General features: G+C 53.4%; 7 protein-coding genes and 1 non-coding gene across 8 annotated transcripts; 3 read left to right on the top strand and 5 right to left on the bottom strand.

The window, feature by feature from the left end:
* Window positions 1–538: 538 nt before the first annotated feature.
* BDV17DRAFT_125128 (putative flavin containing polyamine oxidase) lies at window positions 539–2,548 on the bottom strand. The gene is made up of 5 exons (XM_073754064.1): window positions 2,307–2,548; window positions 2,230–2,260; window positions 2,043–2,180; window positions 1,697–1,997; window positions 539–1,615 (listed from the first exon to the last, which is right to left on the bottom strand). Exons 1-5 carry the CDS (start codon window positions 2,429–2,431, stop codon window positions 582–584), a joined length of 1,629 nt encoding a protein of 542 aa, XP_073614370.1. The 5' UTR covers window positions 2,432–2,548; the 3' UTR covers window positions 539–581.
* Window positions 2,549–3,219: 671 nt separating this feature from the next.
* BDV17DRAFT_292537 (uncharacterized protein) lies at window positions 3,220–3,567 on the bottom strand (the record flags this gene model as incomplete). The annotated part of the gene is made up of 2 exons (XM_073762389.1): window positions 3,220–3,421; window positions 3,479–3,567. The coding sequence occupies 2 exons, from the start codon at window positions 3,565–3,567 to the stop codon at window positions 3,220–3,222; spliced, it is 291 nt and encodes a 96-aa protein (XP_073614371.1).
* A 362-nt stretch (window positions 3,568–3,929) lies between these two features.
* On the bottom strand, window positions 3,930–4,023 carry BDV17DRAFT_t98. The gene has a single exon. It is a non-coding gene; the product is annotated as a tRNA-Ser (tRNA).
* An 803-nt stretch (window positions 4,024–4,826) lies between these two features.
* On the top strand, window positions 4,827–6,494 carry BDV17DRAFT_292538 (glycoside hydrolase family 28 protein; the record flags this gene model as incomplete). The annotated part of the gene is made up of 3 exons (XM_073762390.1): window positions 4,827–5,462; window positions 5,523–5,668; window positions 5,753–6,494. The coding sequence occupies 3 exons, from the start codon at window positions 4,827–4,829 to the stop codon at window positions 6,492–6,494; spliced, it is 1,524 nt and encodes a 507-aa protein (XP_073614372.1).
* A 218-nt stretch (window positions 6,495–6,712) lies between these two features.
* Window positions 6,713–7,707, bottom strand: BDV17DRAFT_282604 (putative short-chain dehydrogenase/reductase family protein; the record flags this gene model as incomplete). Its single annotated transcript, XM_073760228.1, has 4 exons — window positions 6,713–6,769; window positions 6,817–7,000; window positions 7,052–7,591; window positions 7,649–7,707. 4 exons carry the CDS (start codon window positions 7,705–7,707, stop codon window positions 6,713–6,715), a joined length of 840 nt encoding a protein of 279 aa, XP_073614373.1.
* Window positions 7,708–7,899: 192 nt separating this feature from the next.
* BDV17DRAFT_125262 (glutamine synthetase family protein) lies at window positions 7,900–10,406 on the top strand. Its single transcript, XM_073754065.1, has 6 exons — window positions 7,900–7,954; window positions 8,009–8,592; window positions 8,652–8,890; window positions 8,941–8,993; window positions 9,043–9,732; window positions 9,785–10,406. Exons 2-6 carry the CDS (start codon window positions 8,169–8,171, stop codon window positions 9,813–9,815), a joined length of 1,437 nt encoding a protein of 478 aa, XP_073614374.1. The 5' UTR covers window positions 7,900–7,954; window positions 8,009–8,168; the 3' UTR covers window positions 9,816–10,406.
* Window positions 10,407–10,444: 38 nt separating this feature from the next.
* BDV17DRAFT_266513 (malate synthase) lies at window positions 10,445–12,695 on the top strand. The gene is made up of 2 exons (XM_073758284.1): window positions 10,445–11,240; window positions 11,288–12,695. Exons 1-2 carry the CDS (start codon window positions 10,880–10,882, stop codon window positions 12,544–12,546), a joined length of 1,620 nt encoding a protein of 539 aa, XP_073614375.1. The 5' UTR covers window positions 10,445–10,879; the 3' UTR covers window positions 12,547–12,695.
* On the bottom strand, window positions 12,696–16,259 carry BDV17DRAFT_266514 (beta-glucosidase). The gene is made up of 3 exons (XM_073758285.1): window positions 15,647–16,259; window positions 15,424–15,595; window positions 12,696–15,374 (listed from the first exon to the last, which is right to left on the bottom strand). Exons 1-3 carry the CDS (start codon window positions 16,118–16,120, stop codon window positions 12,922–12,924), a joined length of 3,099 nt encoding a protein of 1,032 aa, XP_073614376.1. The 5' UTR covers window positions 16,121–16,259; the 3' UTR covers window positions 12,696–12,921.
* Window positions 16,260–16,485: the final 226 nt, after the last annotated feature.

Genomic DNA, 16,485 nt, shown 5'->3' on the forward strand with positions numbered 1-16,485 from the left:
CTGCCCTTGTTTACTAAAGCATGGCCGTGGGCAATGCACGGGCAGGTACCAAACAGCACCAACGAGATCTCCTTGGACAAATAAGGAGTCTCTCAGTCGGTTTCCAGAGCAGCTGCGCGATCTTCCAGTTGCTAATTTGCTTCATTAATGTTGGAAAGAGGCTAACAACCCTGCCAATCCTCCCCAAGCCCGATTTTGAACCCTTTTGATCCAATGGAGTGCCAACTCATCGTGATCGACGCAACATGATATGGTCATCTCTTCCAAGCAAGAGAACGACTGACTCGCTATGGTAACTGGTCTATAGATGATGATGATAATGATGATGGTGATGACAGAAATGATGTTGACGACGGTCAGATGTGGCTCCCGTGTCGACTTGGGACCTCACGGGCAATTTGCGGGAAGGAAGGCTAGCAGAAGGCCCTTGGGTTTGTCTTATGATATATCATAAGAGGTAGTAACACTATGGTCTACCTCAACCCTAACGGAATTCGATTAGTAAAAGAGAGCACAGAAAGTAGGTAATCAAACATAACCACGACCCATGGATAAGAAAGAACATTCTTATAACCTAGCTACTACGCCTGTATACTAGTACTATTAACCGCCCACCCATTCAACGCCGTATAAGCACTAATCGGGCTCGTCCCGTGTAGAGTCCCATAATGCGTTCTTTCACCACATGCCTTGCCACCGCCTTCACTTTTACTCTCACCCTCAGTCTCAGTCTCACCATCGTCACACCCACCCATCACCAAGGCCGCAACATGCTCACCCGCCTCGCGCCCCTCGAACCACGCCCCGTGCAGGAACCCAAAGTACTGCGCGCTGGTGGCCTCACCTGCAAACCAGAGACGATCGACATTGGCGCGCAGATTCTGGTGCATTTCCAGCGTTGTTCCTACAGGCCAATTGGAGTAGCTCCCGTAGGCCCAGGGCTCAGTTGACCAACGCGGGTATGTAAAGGCAATGGGGTCGGGGATGTCTGTACCGGGGAACATGGCACGAAGGACGTCGAGGATCTCGCGCTGCGTCTGGGCGTCTGATTGGCGTTCTACGCGGTACGCTTGGCTTTCGACGACGGTGACGAAGATGATGTTTGAGTCTGGGAGGAAGTCTTCGCTCGAGAGGGATTGGAAGACGGGGTAGTACCCGCGGGTTGTGGGGTCCGCGTATAGGAAGAACTGGGTGTTGTTGGGCCAGAATGTTTCGTTGAATTGCATGAAGATCTTGGTGTATGTGCCCATGCTGAATTTGTGGATTGCTGTCTGCTTCCATTCGGGGAGAGGCGGGGTGAATTCTACGACATCGTTTTGGAGGACACCGACGGAGAATGTGCAGATGGCGTAGGCTGCGCTGAGGCAGGTTCCGTCTGCGTTGCGGATAGTGACTCCATTGGGGGAATGTTCGATGCCGGTGACTTTGGTGTTGAGGCGGATTCGAGCATCGTGAGGATCAAGGAAGGTGTCTGCCTCGCCTTGAATGATGGCGCTGTATCCGCGCCGGTCAATGACGAGGTTATTTCTGTCGCCGAACTGGTTGAACGTCAGGTTCTCTCCAGCGACGCCAAAGACGAACGAGCTCGTTTCTGGAGAGTAGGCGCCCTCCCAATCTGTGGAGTTTGCGTTAGCTGTGCTGCTTGGGTAAGTTCATCATTCTACGGACGGGCCTGCTGCCTCGTTCTGTGTCATACCCCAGTTCCACCATTCCACTGCCTGTGCTGTCATGTCATCTCTGCGCGGCTTCCAGCCAGAAAGTGCCAGACCAGATCGAGCAGTCATATCTTGGAAGTTGTCGTTCAAAATTTGCCCGGCATGCTCGGATGCTTTCTGTCTTGCCGTGCTATATGTGTCGAGGACATCAGTGTAATCAGTGTATCCGGTCTCATTGTACGTGAGAATCGAGTCGTAGTCCGACCAGGTGTTTTGGAGTTGGTATTTCTGCGCCAGCTGCCAAACCGGATTCTCAATATTTGAAGATCCCAGTCCTTGAATCTGGTGTGGTTAGCAGTAGTCATGCATCGAAACCACAGTGCATACCCAGTTCGCGCCATACTCAATAACGTACGGCTCCCCATTCGGATCTTGTCCAAAGTCGGTATGCCATACTCGGCCACCGAGTGTATCTCTATATTCGAGGATAACAAAATCCGACACCGAGTTGTCTGACAATGCTTGCTGCGAGAATCAGTCGCAATCATCTAACAGCACTAGGTCGAAAACAAACCGCAGCAGTAACACCGGCCATCCCACCTCCACTGTGATCGTTAGCTCTGCACACTCGATGACCAAAAGACAACCTACAGAATCGCTACGGTGGTCTCCTCACATCGCTCGTCACGCAACTGAAACTGTGCGACATAGCCGGCAACAAGATGGACAGACGAGGTAGAAAAAGCGAGAGGTAGAGCTGCAAATGCGAGATGCATGGAGGGCGTAGCGCTAGAAAACAAAAGAAAGAGCGAGGGGAGGCAAAGATAAATATACCTCAAGTGCCCATGGCCATGGCCGTGTTCTCCTCCTCCTCTCAGATAAGGGCTGGCGTGTGATCACCTTGCCTTGGCGGAATGCGGATGATCAAAAGCAAGTAAGGGGCTCGCGACCGTGGTTTCCAATGAGGCTATCACCGCGAACAGATCAGGCAGGTCCAGTCGGCTGCCTGCATCACGGAAGTTGGACGGGGCTACGAATGAGAGTGGGCGTGGGTGCGTGGTGCATTTGTTCCGGCTGGACATTCCGTATCGATCTATATATCTTTGGGATGTTATCTGAAAAAGCAATTCTCGCGCTGGTGGGGGAGTCAAGGCACATGGGATGGGAGTAAAAGCTACTCAATAAGCAAATATCGACTGGGGGATTAAAAAGGCTCGAAGAAAACAAGACCGGAAGACAGAAGTTTTCAACCGTGGTCGATATTGCAGTTTGTACGAGGCGTTTGTGGCCGAACTCCCTCTCGACTCCACAAAAGCAGATCATGATCATATAATTTATTGTATTCCGAAATTTGAGTAGATATGGAATAACACCAACCATGCGCAAATTCTCAAAATCGAAACCATGACCCGTAAGATAGATGATGAAGAAATTCGACCTGGCCAGAACCAGCTGGACAAGGTAAGGAAGATGCAAGTGCAAGAATGCTCCGAGATCAATCAACACCAACGCCAATTCAACGCCGACAATGTTTCAAGTAGTACCCAATAGATCTGGGGCCAGATCACTGAACCTCATAAACTTCCATCGCCTTCTGAATATCGTCCACGTTGTCTTTATAGCCGTAGGCCTCCATCAGCTGTGCGTTCTTCCGGAGTCGCTCTTGCTCGGCCGCTTGGTCCGTATAAGGCGAATCCGTCTTCATTACTGTGCCATATTGACTGAACCCGTAACCGATTGCGATGGTCGCGAGGATAGGGATTGACCTGTAGTCGAAAATCAGTTAGAGAAGCGATGATGTTCGGCAAAGATGCGAAACATACCAGCGCCTGAAGCGGACGGGCGGGAGAGGAGCAGGGCGCTTGAGGTGAGGCCGCTGCGGGTGATGGGATGCGGAGATGTCGGGGTGCATGGGGATATATATGGTTGGGGTAAGATTGATTGAACGTTGGTAATCGATTTTTCTTGTTTTGATGTTGAGTAGATATCGAAAAGACAAGCAAAGCAGCTGCTTAAAAGCCGGGGAGGCGATCATACCATCCTCCGATGATCGCATGATTCTTGCCGTTCCCCTCATCCGTTCTTTGCGTCATGGAATTGCCGAGGGTCTCATCGTGACAAGGTTGAACCACGCAATCCGGTTTCCAGGGTGCACTGCCCCAGACCTGGGGAAGCCGATTCACCGTGCTTACTGCTAAGTGGTCCGTCCCGGTAAAAAATGGGGATGCTGACCACCGTTGCAGACACATAACGAACGGATGGGGAAAAAAAGATCGACAAGGAAGAGATTCGAACTCTCGCCTCCGAAGAGACAGCATTAATCGAGGATGATTCGAGTGCTGCGCCTTAACCACTCGGCCACCTTGCCTGACTTGAAAAATAAAATGCTACTTTTGATAATATCACTCCAACTGCTGTTTCCAGCATAATTTGTCGCCGGCTTCCTAGACACTTCCCGTGCGTCAAGCACTTGCACAAGCAATCTTAGCGAGTCGAAAATAGATTGTTGTCACTCCACTCGATGATCCTGAGTCTCAGGAGTCCGGTCGAAACTAGCCAACTTAGCGTTTCAGCTTGCTGGATCATCTTGCAAGCTTTTTCATGTTTAGATACGAGTTCCTGAATTTGGCAGTCACTTCGCATTCTTGTCCGCATGACTCTCGTATATATGTCGCTGAATTTAGCATGTCAAATGTCTGTGCTGAACGAGAACTGGGCCAGAGCGTGAAGACTGGAGCCTGAAACCGCAGATGCTGACGGCACCGGAGTTAGGGCTGGTTTCAGATAGATTCCCGCTAGATGAAATTAATCTATCAAAATGAACGCCTTTATTGGCATCACAGACCGCGAGGCTTGTTTTGCCGTTTCCACCAATAATGGACCCATGATCGAGTCAAGCATTTCGGACAAGTGAACCGTTTCATCTGTGCTCCGTTGCGTGAACCTTGCGCGGGCGCTTATGCTCCAGCTGTGTTCTCTATTGTCATCGCCCGGATGCTCGGAGGGATTATGTATGAGCTTGCAGTTTGGTCTTGTTGGAACTGTATAAATACCTGCATCTTCACCGGTGATTTCTCTGGGTTTGTTCAGTAAGCAAGGCTTGGTCCTACTTTCATTCTTTTTTCTTCTCTGTTTTCTATTCATTCATTCTTTACTATATATACTCTCAAAATGAAGCGCTGTGCGTTCCTCCTTCCACTCCTTCCAGCTGCCCTGGCATGCAACAACCCCAACGACCCCAACCACAGCTGCGCCTCTGTCTACTCCGTCTCCTCCGCCGAGGCCGCCAGCTTCTGCGCTACCTTCACGGCAACCACCGTGACCTTCACCACCGGCGTGCCGGATGCCTTCGTCTCTGCCTGCGACGGCAAGATCAAACACCTCTCCAGCGCTTGCAGCTGCCTTGGTCCCGCGACAGCTACAGCCCCAGCTCCAGCGTCGAGCACTGCCGCTGCTTTCACTCCCACTGCCCCTGCTGCCAGCGCACACGCGGGCTTAACAACCATCCCCGTCTCTGTGCCCTCGACCAGCAGCAAGCCCATTACCTTCCAGACTGCCGTGGTCAAGGCCGCTACATCTGCCGCCGTACCCTCTGCCTCCGTCACCCAGGCCCCTACCGCGGCCTCCTCGGTGGCTGTTACCGGTAACGGCGGCACGACTTGCACGGTGACCGAGTACGGTGCGCTGTCGTCGGCCGTGGCTTCTTGCTCTAACATCCTCTTGTCTGATTTCTACGCGCCCCCTTCGAGTACCATTGACCTGCAGGATCTGCAGACTGGTGCTGCTGTCATCTTTGCGGGGAGAACCGTATGTCATCCTTCTCTTCTGCCCTTTCAGGTAAATCAAGACATTAATTGACATCCCCAGACCTTCGGCGAAACAGCCGACAGCGACTTCGACCCCATCGTCATCTCTGGCACGGACATCACCATCACCGGTGAAGAGGGCCACGTTATCGACGGTAACGGGCAAGCCTACTGGGACGGGCAGGGCTCAAACGGTGGTTCGGACAAGTAAGCCCTGCATTTTCCGACCTGCCACCCTGCCACCCTGCCACCCCAACCTTTAAGTTCTGCTATACTAACAAAGTATAACAGACCCGACCATTTCATAGTATTAAAGCACCTGTACAGCTCAACAGTCGCAAACCTCAACATCCAAAACTGGCCCGTGCACTGCTTCGACATCGAGAACACTGAGGATCTCACAGTGACCGGTCTGACTTTGGACAACAGCGCTGGCGACGAGCCAAACGATAACAGCGATGGCGATCCCGCAGCGCACAACTCCGACGGATTCGACATCAAGTCTTCGACGAACTTTGTGCTTTCCAATAGCAACGTGTATAACCAGGATGACTGCGTCGCAGTGACGTCGGGGACGAACATCACCGTGGACGGGATGTACTGCTCTGGCGGGCACGGTCTGAGTATCGGGTCGATTGGCGGGAAGAGCGATAATACCGTTGACGGGGTTGTGTTTAGCAATTCGCAGGTGGTGAACTCGCAGAATGGGTGCCGGATTAAGACGAATTCGGGGGAGACGGGGAAAGTGAGTAACATCAAGTATGAGAACATTACGCTCAAGAATATCAGTGATTACGGGATCGATGTGCAGCAGGATTACCTTAATGGGGGTCCTACTGGGGAGCCGACGAATGAGGTTACCATCTCGGGGATTAGCTTTACTGATGTTACGGGGACGATGAGTGATAGTGACGGGCAGGATTACTATATTCTTTGTGGTGATGGGAGCTGTGAGAACTTTACCTTCAGTGGGGTGAGTATCACTGGGGGAAGTGGTGATAGCTGCAACTTCCCTGACTCGGGATGTCCTTGAGCTGGAATTGGTTGGGGCGGCGGTGTTGTTGGGTATATACTAGACTAGTACGAGGTACAGTCCTCTGGAGGGCAAATCAATCCATTCTAGTCAGCTTGTCTACCTATCCCGTACTCGAACCTCAAACCGTCTATCGTAGTAAAGGCAAAGATCCACCAGAAAGGACATAAACAGCTGCAGAGTCCCGCGTCAAGTAGCCTTTCGGCCTATAGTGATGTTTACTGACCCTGGTTCTTGGGAGCTGCAGCGGGAGGTCCTTCGGGAGTTACGTATGCCTGTTATCGTTAGTTTGATGCACTTGAATGGTAGGTGTTAGGCATACCCTGCTCATGCCTCCGTCAACAACAAAGTCCGCGCCATTGACAAAACTGCTCTCATCGCTGGCCAGAAAAACAACGGCATGCGCCTGCTCAATCGCTTCACCAAACCGTCCCATGGGGAAATGTACTTCGCGCCGGTGGCGCTTGGCCTGGTCATCACCCAGCCAATCTTGCAGCAGGGGAGTGCTACATCCGTTAGTCACCAGATCAGAAGTGGAAGAATATAGTCAATCATACTTCAATGGCGCCGGGCACAGAGCATTAAATCTGATACCCTCCCTAGCGTGCACGATCGACAATTCCCGGGTCAGCGCCAAAACAGCGCCCTTGGACGCCGTGTACGCCAGCTGCGGGGTCGCACTTCCAACAAGGGCCACCACACTCGCCGTGTTGATGATGCTTCCCTTAGTCTTCTTGTGCCTCCGCAGACTGAGCACCGCATGCTTGCAACCAAACCAGACACCCTTAACGTTGATGTTCTGCGTCAAGTCCCAGATCTTCTCAGGAGTATCGATGGCGTCAGCGTCGTCGGCGTGCATGATTCCAGCATTGTTGAAGATCACGTCGGTGCCACCCCAGGAGTCCTGGGACTCGATCATGGCCTGCACTTCGGATTCCTTGGAGACATCGCACTTGATTGTTTCGACGCGCGGGGCGTCGGGGACGAGCTCTTTGACTTTGGCGATGGCTTTCTCGAGGGCTGGGGCGGAGATATCTGCCATTAGGACGCTGGCGCCTTCGCGGGCAAAGAGAATACTGGTTTCAAGGCCGATGCCACTGTTTGAGTTAACAATCATAGATCTGGTCCGTGGGGTTTGTGTGTGGGAGGGTTACCCTGCGGCACCAGTGATGATGGCGTTCTTGCCTTGAAGACGACCTCGTGGGGCAGCCATTGCAGCTCAATTTTGTCGGGTAGGAGTATTAGAGATTCGTAACAGGTGTAGGGGGATTCTGAAGATTTGTTGAAGAGTAATGTTGGAAGCTGGGATGGAGCTCCAGGAGGAAACAGGGATGACTGGGTTGGTGCGGGGCAGGAGCACTTATCTAAGATAAGCTCCGCTCCGCTGCCCACAGTCGCCGACCCGGGGATGAGGACAACACATTGACATTAACATCTCTCTGCGTGAGTTTGCAAAGCTGGTAGCTAAAATGTCCCCGTCACGATTATGGTCAGCACTAACAAGTGTTTCGCAGACGATTCCCACTCACTTGGCTAAAATCCCCAGCCCAGCCACCTCCGACCCGTCCGATACGCCTCCGCTACCGCACGAGCTGCTACAGCTGCTCACCGATAGATTATACAGCACCACGTTCCTACTCTCCTACTCGTTTTCACCGCCGCCGAATTTGAACCATGTCGGATACAGAAGTAACGTCGAATAACGTCGCCGAGGTGCTCAAGAATGACACACGGGTAAAGCTAGCCGGCGTCGACGCCGACGGCATGCTCCGGGGCAAGCTCGTTTCCAAGAAGAAGTTCCTCTCGGTAGTCGATGGTGGCTTCGGTTTTTGCTCTGTCATATTCGGCTGGGACATGCACGATCGGACATACTTCAAAGAGCTCGGGATCAGCAACAAGGAGAACGGATACCGCGATATCTTGGCCAAGCCTGATCTGAGCACTTTCCGGCGCATACCGTGGGAGGACAATGTTCCCTTCTTTCTGATCACTTTCTTCGACCCGGACACCAAGGAGCCGCTATTTGCGTGTCCGCGGAGTCTGTTAAAGTCGGCGCTGCGCAGGGCAGAGGCGAAGGGGTATCGCGCGATGGCGGGAGGTGAGTGTGGTGACATTCGCGTCATGTTGGTGGATGCTGATTCTTGTTGTCTCTTTCAGCGGAATATGAGTTTTATCAATTTGCTGCGCCCGATCGCAATGCCTCGTCTACGGCTTCCTACCTAAAGGAGAACCCCGTCGAATCGCTGCCGTCACTCACAGAGGGCATGTTCGGATATAGCCTGACGCGCCCGATCCACAATCAAGAGTACTATTACGGTGTCTTCGACGCATGCGAACAGTTCAAGTGCGAGATTGAGGGATGGCACACTGAGAGTGGCCCGGGCGTTTATGAAGCGGTGGGTGGTCATTAGAAATTCATTCGCGGTCCATGCTGACGACATTCTAGGCTTTACAGTTCGGTGAAGCCAAGGAGATGGCGGATAAAGCGGGACTCTTCAAGTGAGGTCTCGGCTCCTTGCCCGGTTAAAATGCTGACAATGCCCTCTAGATACGTTGTCAAGTCTGTCGGCATAAAACATGGCATTACGCCATCCTTCATGGCGAAACCGCGGGAGGGCTTACCGGGTAACAGCGGCCATATGCATATCTCTCTGGTAAACAGCGATGGCACGAATGCGTTCTTCCGGTCTACTCCAGACCCCAACCCTCCTTACCCGGACGTAGCTCACCTCTCTGACTTGGGTCGGTACTTCCTGGCCGGCATTCTGGAAGGACTCCCGGACATCATGCCAATGTTTGCGCCAACCGTCAACTCCTACAAACGCTTAGTGGAAAACTTCTGGGCTCCGGTTACTGTGTCCTGGGGTCTGGAGCACCGGGCCGCCTCTATCCGCCTCATTACGCCGCCAACAGCGAGCGCAAAGGCCACCCGCTTAGAGGTCCGTGTGCCGGGGGCAGACACCAACCCGCATTTCGTACTGGCAGCCATTGTCGCGTTGGGATGGCGGGGTGTTGAGAAGAAACTCGAGATACCCGTTCCGCCGCTATCCAAGGGCGAGGAGATGGGAGGTGAAAGTGACAAGGGAGCGCGACTGGCTAAGAACTTGGGGGCTGCAATCGCAACGTTTACTCGCAAAGACAGTGTCGCACGGGAGGTCTTTGGGGATGCTTTCGTTGAGCATTTTGGCGGTACTCGCGAGCACGAGCTGCGCTTGTGGGAAGAAGCCGTCACGGACTGGTACGTCTTATCTATTTCCAAACGGCTTATGCCCAACGCTGACTCGATGTAGGGAGGTGCGACGATATATCGAAACGGTCTAGATTGACCGGTTACATCAACCTTGGAAGACACACAGGGTAAGGTTGACCCGTGCGATCCCGAAATCAGGTAACTCAGCTCATAGTCCGGGGTTGACCCGAAGCTAGAATTGTATTCCATGTTCCTATTCGTATCACATGCTAGATAGCTCGTTGGGTGTTTGATATGATGATATCACATGCGATGGCGCTGCTTGCTGCTTCAGCGATCACTGTTGGCGACGAGATATAATAAACCCGGCTTATCCCTGCCATTCAATGAATTTTTCTCTCTGGACGGGTATGACTGAAAGCAATAATTGGGCCAGGTTTCGGAAGTAGTCGGTAGAGGAGGGTGAAGCAGCGGATATTTCACCATTCGTCCGTAAGGCGTGGCAGTCGATCAACCGCGGCTGGTGGGAGCTCAGAACTGGAGCTTCGGGCGTGCGGGGAGTTTCCCTTCCACTTTGCCCCTCGGCAGTGCCATAAACCGTAGTCGACTACAGCTCTGTCCGGCACATCTGTAAATTTCACAAGGTCAATAGAACAAATAGAACTGCCTCCAACTGCAGATATACTCTGTAGCTAATGCTATCGAGTCAGCAATCGGGCGAGAGCTTATCGGGCGACGACGTGCCGCGGAGCCATGTACTTTAAAGTATCACAATCGCAGTAAGGGAGCTCCGCAATCGGCCGAGTCGGGTCCAGCTCCCGTGACTTTCCCGCGGACAAGTCCCGTGACCGACTACCGCATTGGGCAGATCCGTTCATCCTGACGCTCTGAAGTCGACAATTCCACCGTCTGAATGGCCCAATTCCTATCGACCCTGCTCCTCCTGCCTGACTTCCCCGTGCTCCATGGGTCCCTCAAGCTCCTCCCAATCACCGCTCGCAATTGGACCGCGGTTGTTCGTTGCTCACTGACGTATTCGCCATGGCTCCTGCCGAACTGACTGTTATCGGCTCGATCCATATATATAAGTCTGGTCTAGGCTCTGCCCCGGATCCTTCTATCTTGACTTTCTCTCTTTAAAAGCCTTGATGCAACACTTCTCCATCACATATACTTCGGATAAGTGAACGCTACAATGTCTCAGGTCGACGTGCAGCTCAAGGACGTGGCCATCCTCGGCTCCGTGAGCAACGACGCTCGCAAAATCCTCACCAAGGAAGCTTGTGCTTTCCTCGCCATCTTACATCGCACCTTCAACCCTACTCGCAAAGCCCTGCTCCAGCGCCGCGTTGATCGCCAGGCCGAGATTGACAAGGGCCACCTCCCCGACTTCCTCCCGGAGACCAAGCACATTCGCGATGACCCCAGCTGGAAGGGTGCTCCCCCAGCGCCCGGGCTGGTTGACCGCCGTGTCGAGATCACTGGTCCTACCGACCGGAAGATGGTTGTGAATGCGCTGAACTCGGATGTCTGGACTTATATGGCTGATTTCGAGGGTATGTCTCTGTTATATACTACTGTAGGCGACGCTAACGGCTTGAAGACTCCAGCGCCCCTACCTGGGACAACATGATCAACGGCCAAATTAACCTGTACGATGCTGTTCGACGTCAGGTCGACTTCAAGCAGGGCAATAAAGAGTACAAGCTTCGCACAGACCGGGTCCTGCCTACTTTGATTGCTCGCGCCCGTGGCTGGCACCTCGACGAGAAGCACTTTACTGTCGATGGCGAGCCCATTTCCGGCAGTTTGTTTGACTTTGGCCTGTACTTCTTCCACAATGCAAAGGAGTTGGTGGCCCGCGGGTTCGGACCTTACTTCTACCTCCCCAAGATGGAGTCTCACCTTGAGGCGCGGCTGTGGAACGACGCCTTTAACCTAGCCCAGGACTACATTGGCATTCCTCGCGGTACCATTAGAGGTACTGTACTGATTGAGACCATCTCTGCTGCGTTTGAGATGGAGGAGATTATCTACGAACTCCGTGACCACAGCTCCGGTCTCAACTGCGGTCGCTGGGACTACATCTTCTCTTTCATCAAGAAATTCCGTCAGCACCCCAACTTCGTCCTCCCTGACCGCTCGGACGTCACAATGACCGTGCCCTTCATGGACGCCTACGTAAAGCTTCTCATCAAGACCTGCCACAAACGCGGTGTCCACGCCATGGGTGGAATGGCTGCCCAGATTCCCATCAAAGACAACGCCGAGGCCAACGACAAGGCCATGGAAAACGTTCGCGCCGATAAGCTCCGTGAAGTTCGTGCAGGTCACGACGGTACATGGGTAGCTCACCCAGCCCTGGCAACCATCGCCACTGAGATCTTCAACAAGTACATGCCCACCCCTAACCAAATGCACGTCCGTCGCGAGGACGTCAACATCACCGCGAACGACCTCCTCAACACCAACGTCCCCGGCAAGATCACGGAGGACGGCATCCGCAAGAACCTCAACATCGGTCTCTCCTATATGGAGGGCTGGCTCCGCGGTGTCGGATGTATCCCCATCAACTACCTCATGGAGGACGCCGCCACAGCCGAGGTCTCCCGCAGCCAACTCTGGCAATGGTCTCGTCACGGCGTCACGACCTCCGAGGGTAAGAAGGTTGACAAGGCGTACGCCCTTCGTCTGCTCAAGGAGCAGGCTGATGCCTTGGCCGCCAAGGGACCCCAGGGCAACAAGTTCCAGCTTGCCGGGCGGTACTTTGCTGGCCAGGTCACGGGTGAAGATTACGCGGACTTTTTGACGAGTCTGCTCTACAATGAAATTTCGTCGCCGGGTACTGCGTCGAAGCTTTAGGTTATGATTTCTTTGCTTTTGTTGCTGTTGATACCTTTATATTTTATTATCTGAAGTTATGCTAGATATGATTATGAACCCAACAATTTTCTCATAATTTTAACTTTTCCTTTATGCTGGAGTGAAAATGCAATGCAGCAAAGCAAGTCTTTTCATGCTAGTCTCAAGTATGCTATGTATGATATGCCACGCTAGGTATCACATAACCAAAATTGCATCCGAAGCATCTATATAACCAACCAATTAATTATCTCACCCACATTAGTAACCAAGCAATCCGATTTCGAGCAGCATCAAAACAATCTATATACACCATAGTCATCTCATATAAATACCATCCTAAACGGCATAGATGCCTACAACACAAATAAAGTCTTAAAACTCCAACGTCTTCCCCAACGGCAAATCCCTCGACGAAAACCCCACCCAAACATAAAACTCCTCATCCGTAGGCAGCACCCAATTCTGCTCTCTCACAGACCAATAACTCAGATCCTTGCGGGTCAAGCTCAAATCAACAGCCATGCTCTGACCCGGCTCGAGCTCGACTTTCGTGAAATTGCGCAGGACGCGGTCGGGGAAGTCGATTGTTTCTCCCTCGCCGGATCCCTCGCCCTTTGAGGACGGGTCAGACTCGGTTACGGTTTGCGGGAACGAGACGTAGAGTTGGATTACTTGTTGGCCTTTTCGGGGGCCCGTGTTTTGGATGGTGAGGTCGATGCGGGCGAGGTCTTCGAAGAGGGAGGGGTTTCCGCCTGCGCCGCCGCCTGCGCCGGAGGGTTTTGTGCGGCGGGGTTTGGCGTTGGCGTTGTTATTCTTGTTGGCTTCGGATTCGGGGTCTGGAGGGGGAGGGGCTGTAGCTTCAAGAGTTGGGAGGTAGGGGTAGATGTATTTCTGGAGGATGCGGAAGCCAGGTGGGAAGAGGACTGTTTCGTTGGCTGGGGGTGGGTTTGGATCGTATGACGGCGGATTCACTTCGTCTGCGGGACGCGGCGCGGGGAGGCGAGATGGTTTGCCGCTGGATAAGGTGGTAACTTTCATGTTGGAGAGCTCCCATTTTGTGTAGGAGAGACCATAGCCGAATTCGTAACGCGGGGTGATGTTGTGGGCGTCGAAATAGCGGTGGTCGATGTAGAGGGAGTCGGAAAAGTCAACCTGCGGCACTGGAGCGTTGGGTTCGTAGAGGACTTGGGCGCCGGGGCCGTAGTCTTCTAGGCTTTTGCCGATGGTGTATGGGAGGCGGCCGCTGGCGTCGACATTGCCGAAGAGGACGTCAAGGAGGGCGTTGCCGCTTTCTTGGCCTGGGAGGTGAGCGAGTAGCACGGCCTGAACACCAGGTAGATCAATCCAGGGGTCAACAACGACAGGGCCGACGGCGTGCACGACCACAACTGTCGGTCCGCCGCAATTTGTGGCGACGGTGCGAACAAGGGAGTCGCCTCCTTTCTGGAGGAAGAGGTTGTTGCGGTCGCCGTGGATACCGCCAGCGGAGATGAACCCCTCACCAGAGTCGGCGTTGACAAAAACAAGGCAGAGGTCCTTGTCTGATGTGTCGACCGGCATCACGGCGTTCCGCAAATAGGGAGTCATCTGAACATCGCTTTGCCAGGCACCCTGTAGAGCGTCGATTGGGCTGACTAGATATGGGAACTCGACAGTCCCGCTCCCCCAGCCCATTGCCAGAGTTCCCTGGTTGCACCCACGGTCTGCGCACGCGTTAGGGCCAAGAGCAGGTCCACCATCATCACCATATACGCCAACGCGATACGGTCTCTCAGTGTTGGCCTTGGGTGAGCGGGACAGAGGCAGGAAATCATTCACATTCTTCACCAGAACCATGCCTTCCGCCGCAATTTTGCGGGCAATGATTGAGTGTGCATCATCTCCGCTGCCCTGAGCATCAACGAAGCGGTTTACGTGAGCAGCGGAGGTGTCACCCGGGCTACCTGGGTACCGGAAGCCGAACTCATCATTGGTCCAAGATGAGAAGTTGGGGCCACCATCACCGTCAGGAGCCGGTCGTTCCCAAGCATCCTGACCCAGCTGATACCAGGCGGCAACAATACGCGTAACCATGTCGTTCAGGCGTTCCATTGAGACAGAGGTATTGAGTGCAGCGCGGGTGAGTTCGCTGCCCCAGAGAGGTCGGCCGTCTGCCCAGTGAAGACCGTCACCGGGCATGCTCATGTCTAGTCCACCCAGAGCGCTGTTGACGCCGGACCGCTGAGCGAGCCAGTCTGATTGCACGAAACCCTGAAAGCCAAGCTCGTCTTTGAGAATTCCGTTGAGAAGCTTGCTGTTTTCGCATGCATGGCTATTGTTCACTTGATTGTAAGCGCACATAACGCTTGCAACGTCGGCTCGGATACTCTCGGCGAATGGCCAGAGAAACACCTCGTGCAGGGCGCGGTCCCCAATGTTGGAAGAGAGGGCGTACGGAATACCCCATTCGTTAGGCTGGCGGAAGTGCTCCTGCTCGTTCAGGATGTAGTGTTTGGCGGTCGCCATGACCCCTTCGCTCTGTATGCCGCGGATGGTCTCCGCAGAAGCAACCGCTTGGAGTACAGGATCCGATCCAAAGCCCTCCCAGTTGCGGCCACCAGCCGGCATCATACCGAGCGCACCCATGGAAGGACCAAGAATGACATTCACTCCCTTAAGGCGCGACTCCAGGCCAATGGCAGCACCGCGCTGTCTTATCAAATCCCGATTCCATGTGGCGCCAGTGGTGATACCAGCTGGGAACGCGGAGACATGATCTGCATAGCGAATACCGAGCGGGCCATCTTGCAGGCACAACGAGGGGAAGCGGACGAGTTCAGCGGGGCCTAGCAACGATTAGTATTGTGATCAGCATATAAAGAGGGACTGACTAACCCGTATTTCCAACGCACATCCCCATCTGCCACCCTGTCCCCGTTGTGACATTGACCTTCTCAATCAACGTCATCTGCTCCACCACCTTGGCGGCTTTTGCGTAACTGTCAGCCCAATGCTGTAACGTTCCTCCCTTGGGCGTAGGGAAGTATGAGTCCGGCCCCGGCATATCCTAAACAAATCAGCCTGTATATCCCCACCAGCACAACCTTGGTGAACACACATAATCCTCCCAAGTCTCGCCCTTCGTCGAAGCATATTTCAAGAATCCCCAGACCAATAATCCCAGAGCAATAATGACGACGACCAGCGTACGCCACCAAGTCCTGGAATAGTATACCGCGCGCCAACCGCCCTGCTTCGCCAGCAGCTTCTTCCTCCTTTTAGCCTCGGCAATTTTTCGACGAACGGCGGCACTGCCATTCCCGTATACATCTAGGTCGTCTAGGTCATTATCCTTCGATGCGGAAAGCAGCTGTTGCTCATCCTCGGTGAGCGAATCGAGGTAGCCTTCGAAGTCGGTTGATTTGCGGACCAGGGGAGCGAGGGGAGAAGGCTCGAGGTCGTTCTCATTCTCTTTTGGCGAGCGCGACCGGGAAGAGCGGCCTATTTCGTGAAGTCGGAAGTTCTCATCGTCGGAATAATGGAGCTCTTCCTCGGGGATGGAGTCGTGGATTGGCTGGTAGGATTGTGGCATGGTGCCTTACGGGCGGGAAGAGCGCAGCATTGAGGGATGGAGGAGTAAGGAACGGCAAGACCTGTATTGCAGCAACAGGTCAAGAGGGTATCAACAATGCAAAGAATAAGAACAATGAAGACAAACGACAAGAAAGAGAGTGGACGGGAGACAGAAAAGGAGAGGAAGACGAGGGCCACGCATACTTTCTCCAGACGGCCGGACTCGAGCGGAGTCCCAGTGCACGTGCCATCTGCTTCAAGTAAATAGCTTGCACATCCACTCTAGATCTTCATCTTCTGCTCTGGAAAGACATTGATTTATGATTCATGCTTTCTATCTGACGAGCTCTGCATATTATCCTTCTGAACAATTGCTGTTGTATC

This window comes from Aspergillus undulatus, assembly GCF_047715775.1.
Source record: "Aspergillus undulatus strain CBS 261.88 unplaced genomic scaffold BDV17scaffold_33, whole genome shotgun sequence".
Lineage (NCBI taxonomy): Eukaryota > Fungi > Ascomycota > Eurotiomycetes > Eurotiales > Aspergillaceae > Aspergillus > Aspergillus undulatus.